The sequence below is a fragment of the Lepus europaeus genome, chromosome 8, assembly GCF_033115175.1.
Source record: "Lepus europaeus isolate LE1 chromosome 8, mLepTim1.pri, whole genome shotgun sequence".
Taxonomy (NCBI): domain Eukaryota; kingdom Metazoa; phylum Chordata; class Mammalia; order Lagomorpha; family Leporidae; genus Lepus; species Lepus europaeus.
Window position 1 is genome coordinate 111,816,877 of NC_084834.1, and position 18,494 is coordinate 111,835,370.

At 39.0% G+C, this 18,494-nt stretch overlaps 1 protein-coding gene across 4 annotated transcripts in view; it reads left to right on the forward strand.

The window, feature by feature from the left end:
* EPHA5 (EPH receptor A5) overlaps nucleotides 1-18,494 on the forward strand; it is a 368,735-nt gene that overhangs the window by 17,548 nt on the left and 332,693 nt on the right. For all 4 annotated transcript variants that reach the window (XM_062199261.1, XM_062199263.1, XM_062199262.1 and 1 more), the window contains exon 2: nucleotides 16,159-16,223. In XM_062199261.1, the coding sequence (XP_062055245.1) occupies nucleotides 16,159-16,223 (65 nt within the window). The remainder of the gene's footprint in view (nucleotides 1-16,158; nucleotides 16,224-18,494) is intronic.

Below are 18,494 nucleotides of genomic sequence, written 5' to 3' on the forward strand. Positions count from 1 at the left end.
CTGTCATCCACATGGAAGGCTTAGGAGATGCTCCTGGCTTCATTGTGGAGATTTAAAGAGTGAACCAGTAGATGGAAGATCTGTCTCCACGTTTCTCCTTCTCCTTATTCAACTCTGGCATCCCAATAAATAAATAAATAAATATTTTTTACAAAAGTGTATTTCAGTGCAAAAATTACTATATATAATATATGCAATAAAATATAATTAACACTTGTCTGTAATTAACATGGATCTTTAAAAAGTTCCTGGAGAATACATATTCTGAAACAACTATGTATGATTTTCAAATATTTTGCACTAAAATAACCATATACTTATTCATCTATGTTTTACCCCTTCTTTATTCTTTTTTAAACAATTATTTGTTTCTTTGAGAGACAGAGAGACAGTCATAGAGCGCCAATACTGGTTCACTCCCCAAATGACTCTAAGGGTTGGGGAAGACCCAGGCTGAAGCTGGGAGCCTAGAACTCAGTCCAGGTCTTCTATGTGGAAGGCAGGGGCTCTCCTACTTGAGCCATCATCTGCTGCTTCCCCGGGCACATAAGCAGGAAGCAGGAATCTGGAATCTGAATGGGACTCTGAACGTAAACTCATGCAGTCCAATATGGGGCATGGGGATCTCAACTGATATCCTACCTCTAGGCCAAATGTCCACCCTTAACTTATGTTTTAATTCTATTTTTCCAAGAGCCTTCTCAAGTACTCTTTTATATGCATATGTGTGTATTTGTATCTCACTTATATATGACCAACACTCAGTAAATACTATATAAATATTTTCTATTACTAATGTCAAAAATGAGAATATCCTAAAGCTAAAGGTGATAAAGATGAATATCTGATAACAGTGCACAGTAGGAAATAACAATTGTTGGTCTTGGGGCCGGTGCTATGGTGTAGTAGGTTAAGCAGTGCTGGCATCCCATATGGGTGCCGGTTTGAATCCTGTCTGCTCCACTTCTGATCCAACTCCCTGCTGATGGTCTGGGAAAGCAGTAGAAGATGGTACAAATCGCTGCAACCATGTGGGACACCCAGAAGAAGCTCGTGGCTCCTGGCTTTGGATCGGCTCAGCAGCAGCTGTTGCCATTTGGGGAGTGAACCAATAGCTAGAAATCTCTCTCTCTCTTTGTAACTCTGCCTCTGAAGTAAATAAATAATTAAAAAAAAATTCATAAAAGCAAGTATCAAGATGCAAAAATATTCAAGTATTACTTAAATATAATGAATGATATAGCCACTGATTTCAAAACTGATCCTCAAGGTTTAGGGTCTGATTAATATTTCCCTTTTGTCTTTCCAAATAATATTAAACTCACTTGTATGTACTGTGTATGTGTGCGTGTATCCCTGAATGCAAAACGTTAACTCAGAGAATTATTCTCTAAGAGGGTCTCTTAGGGCGTATTTATGTTATTTCACAGGTAATATGTATGGGAACAAGTTTCTGCTCTCGAAGCCAGGCAGTTGGAAGGCTGAATCAGCAGGATGCTTCCTGTGATTCTTGGCGCTTCAGTAGATGCTCAGTAAATATTTGGTGAATGAGTGAACTCTCATTCTAGGTGTTATGTTCTATAAAACTTGAAAAAATCTTAAGCCACTGAGTTGGGCATTTTCCACAGTTCTTTATATCTTATTTAGTTTATATGTAGAATAGTGTGTTACAAATAATGGAAAAGCTATTTAATAGCGGCTTAAAAATGGAGCTTTCTTTTTCATTAGAGAACTTTCAGGGTAGGTGTCTGGTGGCTCGGGTTCAGTGGCTTCATGATGTTAGGTCAGAACTTTTGATTTTCTTGGCGTTACTCATGCTCACTGCCTCCTGGTTTCATGAAGGCTGTCACATCTGCCAGTATCACAGCTCAGTACAGGCAAAGGAAGGGAAGCCAGGAGCCAAGAACCGTGTTAGCTGGATTATGCTTTTAGCTGGCACGAGGAGAATTTCCTAGAAAATGACGAGGAGATTTCTGCCAGACGTACACAACAGGGCAACCAGATTCTATGGGAGCTGCAGTAACAGGAGCAAGATTATCACTGTGGGCCAAGCCCAGTCGGATCCATTGTCTGGCACTCCGGATACCAGTGCTTTTCTGATGCTAATGCAAGAGAGAGGATGTGAGCAGTTTATGCGCCTAAAAGGGTGTTGCTGTCCTGCCTGAAAAATAACAGTACTTTTGTCCTACCATGTTACTTTATTTTTGTCTTTGCCATTGTAATCTTTGGAAAAGGATGAATAACCACCACCTGGAGTTATATTTTGACCAAGTTAGTACTAAGCTAACTAGGCAAAAATGATTACCACTGTATCAGACTTTTACGTCTCTCTCTCTCTCTCTATATATATATATATGTGTATATATATGTATATATGTGTATATATGTATATATGTATACATAGTGTATATATACACTATATATAGTGTTTGTATGTATTTAATATATCATCTTATGTTTCAAGAAATTGATTTAAAAATATTTTCTTTCATGAATACTAGTAGCTTTTTTAGTTGGATAATGAGACTTGGATATGAAATTTCTTGTGTTCAGACACCTAAAATTACTTGGAACAATATTTATTGTACTTTGTTAGTACTATATTATTTTATATTTGACCAGTTTCCAATATTAAAAACATTGTTCAATGATTTGTTAATATCATTTTTTATTTTAAGTAATAAAAATCATTATGTAGGATTTGCATCATAATTTAACTGAACTGCAAGACTGACAAAAATAATGAGTCAAATTACCATCAAAAATTGTGATTTTTTCTTACTTACACACATTTTTGATCATTTTCAGTATATGATATTACCTTACAACACAGACTGTGACTTTTTGTAAGTTTCTGTTTTAGTGCATGTTGACATCTAATCGTTTTTCCTAACCAGAAGACTGGAACGCTAATGGTTATATAGATTGCTTTGAAGTTGGATGTATTTTAATCAAGCATTTAGGGTAATTAGGGACCAGGGTAAGGATTCATTCAAAATGAAGTATCCGTTTTGCATACATTCTCCATTCTGTTCTGATAATATTTTGTGTGCTTTTTAAGGACAAAATATATTTGGACAGATACATGCTCTATTTGTCCCAATTAAGGTTCGTTTTTTAAACTTTTATTTAATAAATATAAATTTCTAAGGTACAGCTTTTGGATTACAGTGGTCCCCCCCCCCCCATAACTTCCCTCCCACCCACAACTCTCCCATCTCCTGATCCCTCTCCCATTCCATTCACATCAAGATTCATTTTCAATTATCTTTATAAACAGAAGATCAATTTAGTATATATTAAGTAAAGATTTCAACAGTTTGCACCCAAACCAAAATATAAAATGTAAAATACTGTTTGAGTACTAGTTATAGCATTAATTCACATTGTACAACACATTAAGGACAGAGATTCCACATGAGGAGTAAGTGCATAGTGACTACTGTTGTTGACTTAACAAACTGACACTCTTGTTTATGGCGTCAGTAATCTCCCTAGGCTCTTGTCATTAGTTAACAAGGCTATGGAAGCCTTTTGAATTCGCCAACTCCAATCTTATTTAGACAAGGTCCTAGTAAAAGTGGAAGTTCTCTCCTCCCTTCAGAGAAACGTACTTCCTTCTTCTTTGATGGCCCTGTTCTTTCCACTGGGATATCACTCGCAGAGATCTTTCATTTAGGTGTTGTTTTTTTTTTTTTTTTTTTTTTTTGCCAGAGTGTCTTGGCTTTCCATGCCAATTTAGGTTCTTAAAACACAATGAGGCCAGCGCCATGGCTCAACAGGCTAATCCTCTGCCTTGCGGCGCCGGCACACCAGGTTCTAGTCCTGGTCAGGGCGCCATATTCAGTTTCGGTTGCCCCTCTTCCAGGCCAGCTCTCTGCTGTGGCCCGGGAGTGCAGTGGAGGATGGCCCAAGTGCTTGGGCCCTGCACCCCACGGGAGACCAGGAGAAGCTCCTGGCTCTTGGCTTCGGATCAGCGCGGTGCGCTGGCCACGGCGGCCATTGGAGGGTGAACCAATGGCAAAAGGAAGACCTTTCTCTCTGTTTGTCTCTCTCACTGTCCACTCTGCCTGTCAAAAAAAAAAACAAACAAACAAAAAACACACACACACACACAAAATACACACACACAAAAACAATGAATCACAAAATAAAAAATTAACAGAAGAGGGACTGTCATTAGTTTTTTCCTTACTCTTTTGCTTTTTGGAATCTTTACAAAATTTCTGACTTTCAGAAATTTGCTACTAAACTGTGAGGCCCTAAGGAAAAACTAATGCCTATTCTGTTCAGACTTCCATATTACATACACTGGGATTACAGCATTATAGTAAGTGCCAACTTCTGTAACACACCATTCACAATTCACTAGTTCAATCGAACTCCTTGACGTGAGTTAAGAGTTTCAAAGGCGTGAACATTTGTGTTGAGCAGTTGGACACTGGAGCAGAAACCATATGCAAACAAGAGAAAATACTGAATTCAGACTTGGATTTAGGTTTATGTGTCTACTAGCTTAGGGATCTCGGTCCTTTGAACTTTTTTCAACTTCCACTTCCTTATCTGTAAAATGGATGAAGTAATAAACTAGAGCAATGTTGTTAGGATTGTTAGGATTGTTAGTGATGCAATGAATATTAAATACAGACAGATAATTTAATGGTGATAATCAGGGACATTAGAAATACAAGAGTTTCAGGCCTCCAGATAAAACCATTTCCACAAGGTCACCTGGTTGCAAAACCAGAACCATAGGACAAGTGGATGTTTTCAGTGCCATGAACCATTCCTAAACAGAATTATGAACAGGCACACTAATTTCAAGTGTCTAGGATTCTCAGTATTTTGTTTTTGAAAGCAGTAGCCTCATGTATTACCTATACACAGCGTGGTTTGGAACTAATCAGATTTTAAAGGACATCTGTGTTGTGAAGACTTTCAAAACTCCTATGTCATCTAATTTTGACTTTTTTCTTTTTCTTTTTTTTTTTTAAATTTTTTTTTTTTTTTTTTTTTTAAATTTTTGACAGGCAGAGTGGACAGTGAGAGAGAGACAGAGAGAAAGGTCTTCCTTTTGCCGTTGGTTCACCCTCCAATGGCCGCCGCGGTAGGCGCGCTGCGGCCAGCGCACCGCGCCGATCCGATGGCAGGAGCCAGGTGCCTATCCTGGTCTCCCATGGGGTGCAGGGCCCAAGGACCTGGGCCATCCTCCACTGCACTCCGGGGCCACAGCAGAGAGCTGGCCTGGAAGAGGGGCAACTGGGACAGGATCGGTGCCCCGACCGGGACTAGAACCCGGTGTGCTGGCACCGCAAGGCGGAGGATTAGCCTGTTAAGCCACAGCGCCGGCCAACTTTTTTCTTTATCATAAAAAAGAATATGTAAGATTTGACATGTTTGGTTACCACACCTGACAAGGTGGCCACTAAAAACCATATGGTCTGGCTCTTTTTCATGCCACGTGTCCTGTGAATGTAGCAGACGGCTCATTAGTCATCATTTAGCTGTCAGTGGGCTTCTGTGTTAGATTTCCCTAAAAACTTTGTACAGAACAACCAAGGGATACTAATTCAGAATTTCTCTTTGCCACCTGTTTGCATTCATGCTTTTAGAGTGTATTACCAAATCAAAACCTTTAGTGTGTGTTTCTGACACATCTTTGCCCAATCAAAGCTGTTTGAAAAATGGTGTGCACATTCTACTGCTTCATTTTGAAGGATACTGGCTGAAACTTTTTCGCTTATGGTGATGAAAACATTTTAGAAGAAAATGATTGATACTAACCAAAACAAATGTATTTTGGAGCAAACGAAGGCACTGGTTGTTCTTTGCAGTCAACTCAGTTTAATAAGATTGAAAAGGCCAACAAAAATCATCTCCTGGATATCACCGCAGAGATTATTAATCTGAGAGTTTACTTGCCTGAATTGTGAATTGCATTGGGATCTGTAAATAGAGCTTTGAAGGTGTCATGGCATGATGGGAGGAAGGCAGGCTCTGGAAGGAGAAAGATGATTTGCTTTCGACCTCAGCCACTTAGAAGTTGTATCGGTTAAGGATGGCTTCCTCTGCACTTACCAGCAAATCACTTCACCACTGGATTAGCAACAAAATTCAATTTTCTCATATAAAAGCTAGTCCTAAGAGAGGCAGGTTTCAAGTTAAGGTGGATTAGCAGTTTTACAATATAATTTGGAACTGATCCTTCCCTTCACTCTGCCAACCTTAATCTGTAGGCTTTGCTGTCCCGCTGCTTCTCATTTTCTCTCCATGGCTCTTCTGGTGTCGGGAAATGCATCCATACCCAGCAACTTCCAGGCTGGTCAGGAGTCTTCTGAACTAATGTTTGCTATCCCTTCACAGCTCATTGGACAGAACTGAATCCGTAGTGGGGCCACATAATTGGAATGCAAATAAGTTCATTACTGCTGCTTGAAGAACGGGTCTGGAATTATTTATATTAAAACAATAAGAACCAGTTCCTGGGGTTGAAGTCAGGAATGACATGATCCTATTGGTGGTTTAGGAAGATCTTCCTGGGCAGAGTATTTTGAAGAAATTGTCAAGGGCTAAGGCCTACCTCCAGAGACACCAGGTAGAAGATTGTTTCATGTGAAAACGCATGGACAGGATTTGGTTACATTTACTTTGACATGAAATAGATGAGGTGGTTTAAAAAAGTTACAAATAAGATACAGTTAGAATTGGTGAGATTTGCTGGGTAGTGCACTGAGGGGTAAAAGACAGAGGGATTCACCTTTCCGGGTGGAACAATAATTCTGTTGCATCGATGAAACGGGGGACAATAGAGGAGGATTATTTTTCTTGTTCAGGGAAAATTCTTTGTTCTCGTGGGACTGTCTGAATTTGGGATGACTGTATGTCATAGATGTACAAAGCAGTAGATGGTTTTATAAGTTGATAGGAATTTCAAGAGAGAAATTGACAAAGACACATGGACTTTGGGGAGTCATTAACATTTGGATTATAAATGAAGATTTGAAGTTCCTGTTTTCCTCTGTGGTCTTTACATAGGGGTATATGCTGATAGTTCCTTTAAAATCAACTCATATGAAGCCAATCAAAAATTAAAGAGAAATACATTAGCCATTCCCCATCATTATTGGTTGATGTACAGACTGACACCAAGACTTCTGTTCTTTGCAAAGCTCCTTTTAAATTTCCATGTGAAGTCCTAATTACAAACCGTGTGAGAAGACAAGAGAATCTACAAAAGTAAAGGACTGATCAAAATTTAGGTTTGAAGGCTTGGTCTAGGGAATGTAGCTTGCAGAAGACACAGGAAATGTCCAGAGACAGAGAGGAAATTCAGAGAAATAGATTGTCGTTGAGGATAAAATGTGGCAGTGTTTCTCCTTGGGGGTCCTGGCTAAAGACATAGCAAATTAGGGACTCAGGGCTATGTGATTCTCACTGTTGAACTTGGTAACATCAATTTTAGTAGAATAGTGGTGTTGGGAGGCGGATTGTAATGGGTTAGGTTAAGAATGAGAGAGATTTTTGAGGGTATAGACAACTCATTCAGTAGTTTATGTCGCAAAGAGGACAGAGACCATGTCTTTACTGGTAGTGAGTGTGAAGTTTGTTTTTGCAAAACACTGTGGTTGATATACAAGAGAATTACTGGCACGAGGATAGGCTTGTCAGGTAATGTTGATGGCCAATTTCATGTCATTGATGTGTGATTTTTCTCAAGCAGTGTTTGACATCCATGGTTCATGTGCAAAGCAGGTACATTCATTCATGCTTAGGGCTTAGTGTCTTTTGGGAAACCAAGGGGATGGGGGCTGTAGTAGAGTGATCTTATGTCCACATCCCATGTTGGGGACTTAGCTGCTGGAAGCTGGGAGCCAGACTCCAAATTTGTGACTAAGAACTTAGTGAGTTCTTCCTCATTGATTTCCCTGATCTGGGGTTCTGAACAGGACTGCCGCCTCCCGGAGTTCCTGTTGAACCTATAGGTGTGTTGAGATGATGCAAGGAAAGAAATACATGAATTGATCAGGAAAGCTGCTGACACAAATAAATACTCAATAAGTTTTGTCCTCATATTCTATCTTCCTTTTTCTGCAAGAAGTGAATTACAAAAGTAGTGAGTACACTCCGATTCAGTGTCCATAGGAGTACAGTTGATTATGGAATCCTGCCTTCAGGGCAGGAGTTGCCAAGAAATCTACCTAACACCCCAAACCTAAAGCACAATTTTGACCAAATTTACAAATTTAATCTTCCAGTGGGAAACACATGTCTTTCTCAACACTTAGTTTGTCAGCTGTTCTTTGTTCCCTGCAGCAGTTGTCAAATTATAAAATTTAGCCTGGAAGCAAGAAATCACATCTGTCTGAGTGGGACCATGGAGAGGCTAGACAGCTGTGCACCTGGAGTTTGTTCCCACAGATTAGTTAAATGTGTGTTGTAATTGAATCCAGTAGCTTTTCTGATATTGTTAAGTGGAAATCAATAAGCAGACATCCGTCAAAAGTATACTTTATGCGGTGGGACTTTGCTTCAAGGCCGTTCAAGAATGACAGTGCCATCTTCCCTCAACTAATCCAAATGATTCTCTCTTCAGACTATGGTGGCACTGCAACTACCATTGTCATAGTGTTGTTGATGGTAAAGACATGGAAAAAACCTAGAGACAGTCTGCTGTGTATCCCACTTCCCATGTTGGATCTTTCTCTCCCTTTTTGATTCTATCAGTTAGTATTAGCAGATACTTGTCTTGTTTGTGTGATCTCTTTGACTCTTAGACCTATCAGAGCTATCAATTGTGAGCTGAAATTGATCACTTGGACTAGTGCAATGGCATTGGTACATGCCTTCTTGATGGAATTGTGTTGGAATCCCCTGGCACATTTCTAACTCCACCATTTGCGGCCAGTCCGATTGAGCATGTTCCTAATTGTTCATCTCCTCCCTCTCTTTTTCCACTCTTAGATTTAACAGGGATCACTTTTCAGTTAAAATTTAAACACCTAAGAATAATTGTGTGTTAATTACTGAGTTCAACCAATAGTACTAGAACATCAACAACAACAACAAATACTAAAAAGGATAAAGTATTACATTGTACATCTAAAGTCAGGACAGGAGCTGATCAGTTCATTGTTGCTTATAGTGTCCATTTCACTTAACAGGTTTCCCCTTTGGCGCTCAGTTGTCACCAATCAGGGAAAACAAATGATATTTTTCTCTTTGGGACTGGCTTAATTCACTCAGCATGATGTTTTCCAGATTGCTCCATCTTGTTGCAAATGACTGGGTTTCGTTGTTTCTTACTGCTGTATAGTATGGGAAGTGGGATACACAGCAGACTCATAGAATGGCAGATGTCCTAAACAACACTCTGGCCTCAGAATCAGCCCTCAAGGCATTCAGATCTGGCTGAAGAGCCCATGAGAGTATAGCAGGCATGGAAAGCCAAGATATCATGGAAAAAAAAAAAAAAAGACCTAAATGAATGATCTATCTCTGTGAGTGAGATCCCAGTGGAAAGAACGGGGCCATCAAAGAAGGAGGTACCCTTCTCCGAAGGGAGGAGAGAACCTCCACTTTGACTATGACCCTATCGGAATAAGATCAAAGTCAGCGAACTCTAAAGGCTTCCATAGCCCTGGCAACTCATGACTAGAGCCTAGGGAGATTACTGACGCCATGAACAGGAGTGTCAAATTGTTAAGTCAGCAACAGGAGTCACTGTGTACTTACACCCCATGTGGGATCTGTCCCTAATGTGTCATCTAAAGCCAAGTGATGCTATGACTGGTACTGAAACAGTATTTTTATACTTTGCGTTTCTGTGTGGGCACAGACTGATGAGGTCTTTTCTAATTATATACTGAAGTGATCTTCTGTATATAAAGAGAATTGGAAATGAAAAAAAAAAAACAACCTGGTGTTAAAATGGAAATGGCATAGAAAATTAATTAATTTGAAAAAAAAATATGTAGGATCTCTGTCTTTAATGTGCTGTACATTGCTATTTAATGCTATAATTAGTAATCCAATGGTAGTTTTTTCACTTGATGTTGCTATATGGGCAAACTGTTGAAATCTTTACCTAATATATACTAAACTGATCTTCTGTATACAAAGAGAATTGAAAATGAATCTTTACATGAATGGAAGGGGAAAGGGAGCGGGAAAGGGGAGGGTTGCGGGCGGGAGGGAAGCTATGGGAGGGGGGAAGCCATTGTAACCCATAAGCTATACTTTGGAAATTTATATTCATTAAATAAAAGTTTAATAAAAAAAAAAAAACAAAAACCTAGAGACAATATAAAAGGAGGATTATGCCTTGTGGCTTTCTCCTTCATCTGGGTCATCAGGTGTCACATATTCTTTCAAGTTCTTGCCCGTGGATGATGTTGGGATCACCTGTCTGTGATCTGTCTTTTGACTCAGAGTCTGAAAAAAATATTCATTTTCATGTACCTATATTTCCTAGGGAATCCAATACATTTTCCCACTTTTGGGGACTAGTATTACTTAACAAGATATAAAGAAAGAGCATTGGAGAAAAGAATTAGTTGTTAATAGAATAGTAATATCTAACTTAGATTTAGAACAGGAGGATCAAAATGTTTTCCTTAAGAAGACAGATCCTAAAATATATTTTGAAGGACAACTGAAGAACTAGCAATTCAGAAAGAAGGGCATTTCAGATAGCTAAAGCAGCTTGTTCAAAGCATGGTGCTAAAAGAAAGATGTGTATTTTAAATTTTATATGTAATGTATCTGTGATACATCAGATCCCAAGCATTTGGGGCATCTTCCACTGCTTCTTTCTCAGACCATTAGCAGGGAGCTGGATTGCAAGTGGAGAAGCTGGGACTTGAACCCATGCCCATATGGGATGCTGGTGCTGCAGGCAGAAACTTAACCTACTACTCCACAGAACTGGCCCCTGATGTTTTCTTTCTAAAATGTTCCTGTAGGGGCTGGCACTGTGGCAAAGCTGGTGAAGCCACCACTTGTGTTATGGGCGTCCCATATGGACACTGGTTCAAGTCCTGGCTACTGCACTTTTGATCCAGCTCCCTGCTGATGGCCTGGGAAAGCAGCAGAGGATGCCCCAAGTGCTTGGGCCCTTGCACCCACATGGGAGACTTGGAGGAGGTTCCTTGCTCCTGGCTTCGTATTAGCCCAGCCCCAGCTGTTGCAGAGTGAACCAATGGAAATGTTCCTGTGTTAGTGTTAGTTCCTGTGTTAGTGAGGTTTTTCTTTTGTGTAACTTTGGGGGTTTGCAATAGAGTAAACAGCCTTTGAACTTTGTAGAGTTATTCCTTCTGAGGAATCAGCCTTTTTTTTTTTTAAAGATTTATTTATTTATTTTAAAGTCAGAGTTGCACAGAGAGAGAGAGATTGAGAGAGAGGTCTTCCATCCGATAGTTCACTCCCCAGATGGCTGTAACGGCCAGAGCTGCACTGATCCATAGCCAGGAGCCAAGAGCTTCTTCCAGGTCTCCTACGGGGGTGCAGGGGCCCAAGGACTTGGGCCATCTTCTACTGCTTTCCCAGGCCATAGCAGAGAGCTGGATCGGAAGTGGAGCAGCCAGCTCTTGAACAGGCACCCATATGGGATGCCAGTGCTTCAGGCAAGGGTATTAACCCACTGCACCGCAGTGCTGGCCCCGTCAGTCTTCTTAATAACTAAGTAGAATACCAACCAGTGTGCCTAGCAATGTGGTAATTACACTGTGGCTCAAGGAAAGTGACCTGGAAGGCTGTCTCTCAGTTTAATCATTTGACTGTTTTAAAACCATAAATAATAGAATAAAAATATTTTGTATAAAATTTCTGATATCTAATTAATGTCTTCAAGAATAATGGTGGTATCAAACATTTGTGCTAATTATATTCATTAGTGACTTCTCCTGGACAAGTTTTAATTAAGTTGTACAGTGAGGATCAATACTCATTTTGTATTCATTGCAATTCATAACAAGCATATATACTGTTCAGAACAACTTAATTACTATAATTGTAGCACAGAAGACACTTAGTGACTGTGCTTTATTATGGCCAGTCCCCCCTCTTAATAAGTCTAGTAATGAAACTGGAAAATGAACCTCTGAAAATTTGCATATATATTATGTCTAAATTTTGGAGATTTTTGTTTAACTTTCTCATTTTGCATTTCCATCTTTTGTGCAACTAATAGGGGAAATGAGCACTTGTAATAATTTTATTGGTTATATGAAAATAATTTAGGGGCATTGTATAGTCAGAATACTTTATATTTCCTTAAATAAGATTTAACTTATTTTATGACTTTTCTTCCCTTATATAAGTAACATTATTTTGATTTGTAAGGAATGACTCATACACTCACATGCTAAATTATGTCCATGAAGATCATGCTCCTGGTATGCTACACAAAGAATTGTGAGAGTGGGGATTTTCTAGTAGCATCATTAGGCTTCTCAACTAGCAAAATGTGGGCCAGTATTGTTCCTGGGGTTTTTTCCATGTGTCTGACTTCTTCGCATTAAAGGCTGGTAGCAAATACTCTTCCCATCCTCCAGGTTGTGCAATTAACAATGTCCCTGTGCATTATCAAATATCCATACCAAGAACCACTGGTGTCTGCTGCTTCAGGCACACCCTCCTGATCTGTCTCTGCTGCAGTGGTTCGTTCACAAGACCTGCAGGCTCAGGCTGTGTGCAGAGGCGTGAGCCAAACATGGTGTTCTTTAAGGCAACAGTACAATTCTCTGCATTCAAGTTTCTGGAGATAAGAATTAGTTGCTAATAGAATAGTCAGTAATAATACCTAACTTAGATTTAGAACGGAGAGGATCAGAAATGTGTTCCTTAGGAAGATAGATCCTGAAATATTTTGAAGGTCAGCTGAAGAACTAGCAATTCCAGAGGAGAAGGGTGTTCTAGATAGCTAACGCAGCTTGTTCCAAGCATGGTGCTAAAAGGAAGATGCATATTTTAAAATTTATAGTGTATTTTAATTTTCTGGGATGCCTCAAACCCCAATTCATTCTATATTGTGTGAACAACCTTTTAATGGAGTAATCTGCAAGCAGTTAATAAGACACTTAATTTTCCTCTCTTTTCCTCATTTTCCAATTGAGTAATGGTGTATGTAAATATCTTTGCACTGTGGATTTTCTGAAATCATTTGCTTCCAGGAGGAAAGCTCTGTTAGTGACATCCATGATTTCCTGTAAACCCCCTAATGTGATTTTCTAAAGAAAGCCTTTTGATAACATCACCAAAACTGAGGATATATAGATTCCTATTATGGTTATTTTCATGCATTTTGTATTATATTCCAATATCGGAAACTCCTAGTATATTGTATTAGCAGTAAAGCTATTATTTTGAGATCATTCATTTCTTCCACACACACACACGTCTTAAGCTTAAAAAGAAGATGCAAATGGTAATATTAAATAAATTCAAGTAATCAGGTTTTGAAAGGATATGTGGACTTCTCTTGTAATAATGAATATTTCAGATGTACATGTTAGTAAGAGGTCTACACGGAATGCGGTGTTTCTCCTGGCAAGCTGGCTATGAATTCCTGGAATTCCTATGCACGTCAGTTTGCCACCACAGGATTAAGTTCATTTCCACTGTCATCAGAGTTAACGCTCTTGGTGTGCTGGTGCGCTCTGCTTTTCCTGATCTACACCGATGTGCTGCTCAGTATCCAAGGTTAATCAAATGAATCATTAAGATGAATAAACATAACAATTTAGGTTCTGTGCTCCCCTGGTATTCAGTCATGTCTAGACACAGCCCTAGTGTCCCAGAAAAACCAAAATGAGGACAAGGACATTTATGTTTAATGTAGCCTTATTCCCATGGAAACCAGGAAAGCCCACAATAGAGTGAAAATGGGAATATGAATCTAACCGAGAAGTCAGGTGTATTAATGTGACTGGCAGGATTTCCAAGGTCAGCAGGTAGTAGAACAGCTTTGGTTTGCTTTCGTTTTGTTGTTTTTAAAATAACTTTTCATTTAGGCTATCAGTTTTCTAAGAAATTAATAATTCTCTACATATTTATTTTATTAGTCCACAAAACCACAGTGATATGAATAAAGACGGTGCAAATGTTTTATGGCATGTGTATTTATAGTTAAAGAACTCAATGCAATAAGAGAATGCACAGTAAAACTGGCAAGAGAAAAACACACACATATATAAAACTGTGTGGGTGATGTTTGAAAGACAGAGACAGGAAGAGACAGCTCCCATCTGCTCTCATTTATTTCCCAAACATTTGCATTGGCCAGGATGGCCAGGGCTGGGTAGAGCTGTAGCTTGGACATAGGAAGGCAATCCAGGTCTCCCACATGGGTGACAAGAACCAATTACTTAGCCATCACCACCATCTTCCAGGGTCTGCATTAGCAAGAACCTGGAATCAGGAGTCAGAGCCAGGTACTGAACCCAGACTACCTATATGAGACATGGCGTTTTAACCACTAGGCCAAGTGCCTGTCTTTTGATTATTTTAATGCTAGTAATATCATTATAGACTTCTGAATTTCTTTATAAGATATTCAAGGGTTTCAAATAGTTCATGGAAAAAAGAATTTAAAACATAAATCTATTTTGGCGCAGAAAACGTTTGGAATAGTATTAGAACACATTTGCCAGACTGTTTCCTGTTATTCTTTCAGCCCCAGGCTTATACTTGTTGATAGAATAATCCATTTAGAACTGGTGACATTTCAGGAGACATTCAGGCTCTTGAATATGATGTAAGGATTCTTAACTACTTCAGACTAGGAATTACCCAAATGTTTTCCCTTTGGCTCCATATGCCATGCTCACCAGTGTCAAAGTGGTCTAGTGTACAGTGGGCCATGAACATCCATGAGGATTAAGTCTACTTTGGAAAAATAATGATTTGTGATCCAGGCTGAAAGCATTTTATGAGATAGTTGTCTTCAAGCTACTTTTTTTTTAAAGACTTATTTATCTGAAAGGCGGAGCCACACATACACATACATACACACACATACACACACATACACACACAGTGGGTGGGGTGCAGAGAGGCAGAGAGAGATCCTCAATCTATTGGTTCCTCCCAAAATGGCCACAATGGCCAGAGGTGGGCTGGTCCAAAGCCAGGAGCCAGGAGCCTCTGCCACATCTCCTACATGGGGGCAGGTCCCCAAGCTATTAGGCCATCTTCTACTGCTTTCCCAGCAGAAGTACAGCAGCTGGGACTTGAACTGGTGCTCCAAAATGGTATATATGGGATGCTGGTGTCACAGGTGGCAACCTAACCAGCTCTGGCACAGCACTGGGCCCTCTTTGAGCCACTTTGGTTTCTCAGGGACTATATGTATATGAATATGTGTAGAGAGACAGAGGGTTTGTGCATACATGTGTGTACATACTTATCCATAACTTCTATTTGTAATGATAATATTCACACTTCCATTCTTGGAGATTCCAAACATTTTATGATTCTCAGACATAATGAATCTGATAGATTCACACAAACACATTTTAGACTATGATTCTAAATTTGGGAATGCAGTGGTGGACTCTTAACCATAGCAACAACCTCCAGAATTGCTACAATTTCCTTGTCTTGGTTAAGGGTATAGAGATTTATTTCTTAATTAAACTTGCAATTTAGATTACAGATTTTGGATAATATCACATCAAGTTATAAGCTTAGGAATAGTTTATTACTGTTTAATGTAAATTATTTGTTAATTGCTTCATAGCAGCTTTCTGAAAGAAAATAAAATATGTTTTACTACAATTTCATGGCTGCAGCTTAAGCCCTAAACCTCTAGTGCCTTTACAAAAAAGGCAACCTGGTGGGACTTTCATTTTGATGGGCATTTATTTTGTCTCTTTTTTCTCTTGATTATTAGTTCTTTGTCGTTATTCTTGCCTGGCACAAAAGTATGGGAGTTAATGACTTGTGTATAAATTTCTGCTCTAATTATTCTCCAAATGTTTGCTCAAAATCACTTGTCCGCTTGCATTCCAGCAATGTTTCCTAAAAAAATTATAGCTCTTTTATTCATCATAATGAAAGCTAAATCTCATTTCAGTCATGAAAAATTGCACACTTTTAGTAACATTATTTGAATAGGGGAGCATTATATATTTTCCTAACTTGTTTTTCTTTCTTTTTCAGTGAATTTGTTGGATTCACGCACGGTCATGGGAGACTTAGGATGGATTGCTTTTCCCAAAAATGGCGTAAGTTTTTTTTTTTTTTTTTAAATTTCCCCTAAAACGTAAGATACATTTATTGTCATTATGCTACACATAAGGTGAATTTGAGCATTTACATGTTTGTTGTTGATAGAGGAAAGATGTGTTTGTCTGGAAAGGAATGTGTGACAGGGACCTCAAATGAGCTCCAACAGTGAAAAAGGGACATTAGGGAAATTTGCGATGACTGTGTAACAAATACATTATTTTCTTCTGAGTATTTTTCCACAAAGAAATAGAAAGTTTCCTTAAGCATTTCAGGTTGAAACAATGAGCACAGTTTCAGAGTTCCCTTATATAAAAAGAAGAGCATTCAATTTGCTACTAATTTGCTATATAATCATTGCATTATAAAGGTGGTAAAGCAATACATCTACAGCTAGTATTGGTTGAAAGCTGAGATCAATTTATTTAACTTACAGAATTACAAATGCAAATATAGAAAAACTTGTGAAATCCAAGCATTGTATGTGTCAAATACAATCGTTTGGATGCAAAATGAGGAAAAATTTTTCTTATAAAGATAATTATTCTTCAAATATACATATAGTAAAAATTTACAAAATTTTTATGTGTTTTGGCACACTATACCATTTAAGATTATATGTGCAAAATAATCCTGGGTGAAATGTAGATCGTCAGAATGATGTCAGCAATAGTTGTGGAGTAGGGCTTCCAAAATTGCTTTCTTAAATTAAAAAAAAAAAAAAAAAAAAAAAAACTTGGGGAAAATATGAGCATTAACTCTTTGAGAACTCTGGAAATCAGCTTAGTCTTTGGGAGACATTTATTCAAGAAGAGTGATTAAATCTTTTAGTAATCAGAGAATTTGAGTTCTTTCACCTTGCCTGCATATCCTCTTTGCCTCTCCAGCCTTGAGGTAGCCTTGAAATGCAAAAAACTACCATAAACCTGAAGACTGGCAGCCTGGTAGACACTGGAGGTAGCAGAATAGGATAGGAGATTGTTCCAACCCTCCACAGCAAAGAATTTTTATGATTTGAGTTGGCAGCTCTGTCGAAGTCTACATTTGTGTGGCAGTCTTGATTTCGCTCGACTTCGGGATGGGCTAGGCAAAAAGCCTTTTCCTGCTTTAGCATTTTTCAACACAGAGAGACAGTTGCCCAGATTTTCTCTGGCCTATGGCAGTGAGTAAATTTGAGATAAACAATAGACCGTTTACAAAAATCAAGGGCTTGAAAGTTCTCCAGTACCTTGTTGAGAATGGGAAGGGTGTGCTCATCGGTAGGGCTGTGTACGTGCCCAGGGATGTATGTATGCTCAAGCAAGCCTGAGAAAACCCTAAAACTGTTCATCCCGGACAGGCCTGGAGGGCCTGCACCAGCAGAAAGGCCAGTTTATGGCAGATTTTAATTGCCTATCTGCTATCTGGCTGTTTGAGGGGTGCTCCAACACACACACACACACACACAGATCCTCAGCAAAGAAGAGGACATTTATTGTTCCGAGGTTTTTAGAAGAAATCTGCTCAAGCATTAGCTGACAAGTAACAAAGTAATGACTTTGATGGCAATACAGTGTTCACAGGATTCACTTAGAGAAGTCACTTCTACAAATACATGACCGCAAGCTTTGGAGGAAGAGTCCAATTTGCATAGTCTCCACAAAATATTATTTTGAACATCTTAATTTCAACAAAAAGCTATGAGACAAAGACACAAGAAAGCATTACCATTATATAGGGCAAAAACAATAGAGATTATATTGAGAATTCCTTCCCTGCAAAGTTTACTTATTTCTATTTTATATATAGTGAAAGAACTAAAGCAAAGGATACAAATGATATCTCTTAAAATCCAAAACATCAATAAAGAGAAAATGTAACAAAAGGAAACAAACACATTCTAGATTTGGAAAGTGCTAAAATGAAAAACTCAGTACAGGGCCTACTACGTACAGCTAGATTGAGCAGGCGGAATCAAAATTCAGCATACATTAGAGTAGGACCAATGAGGTCGTCTAATTTGAAAAACAGAAAGATAAATAGTGCTGTGGCTCTCGGACTGTGTGATATGGTCCTGCTAGGAGAGTCAAGCTGGTGCTCAGGCTTATAATACCAACAGCCCTAGTCCTGGAACTGGAGGATGTGAAGTGAACCCTGTTCCAGTCCTCCAAGGTGACTCTAAGTTGTGTAGGAAATTCGACTCTGGAGGCCATGAGCCCAGAGAGCCGGAATTCAGGTAGATTATTCCCTTTGTCCACCGGGTTGATTCCAGGGGCACTGAGCAATTTAGA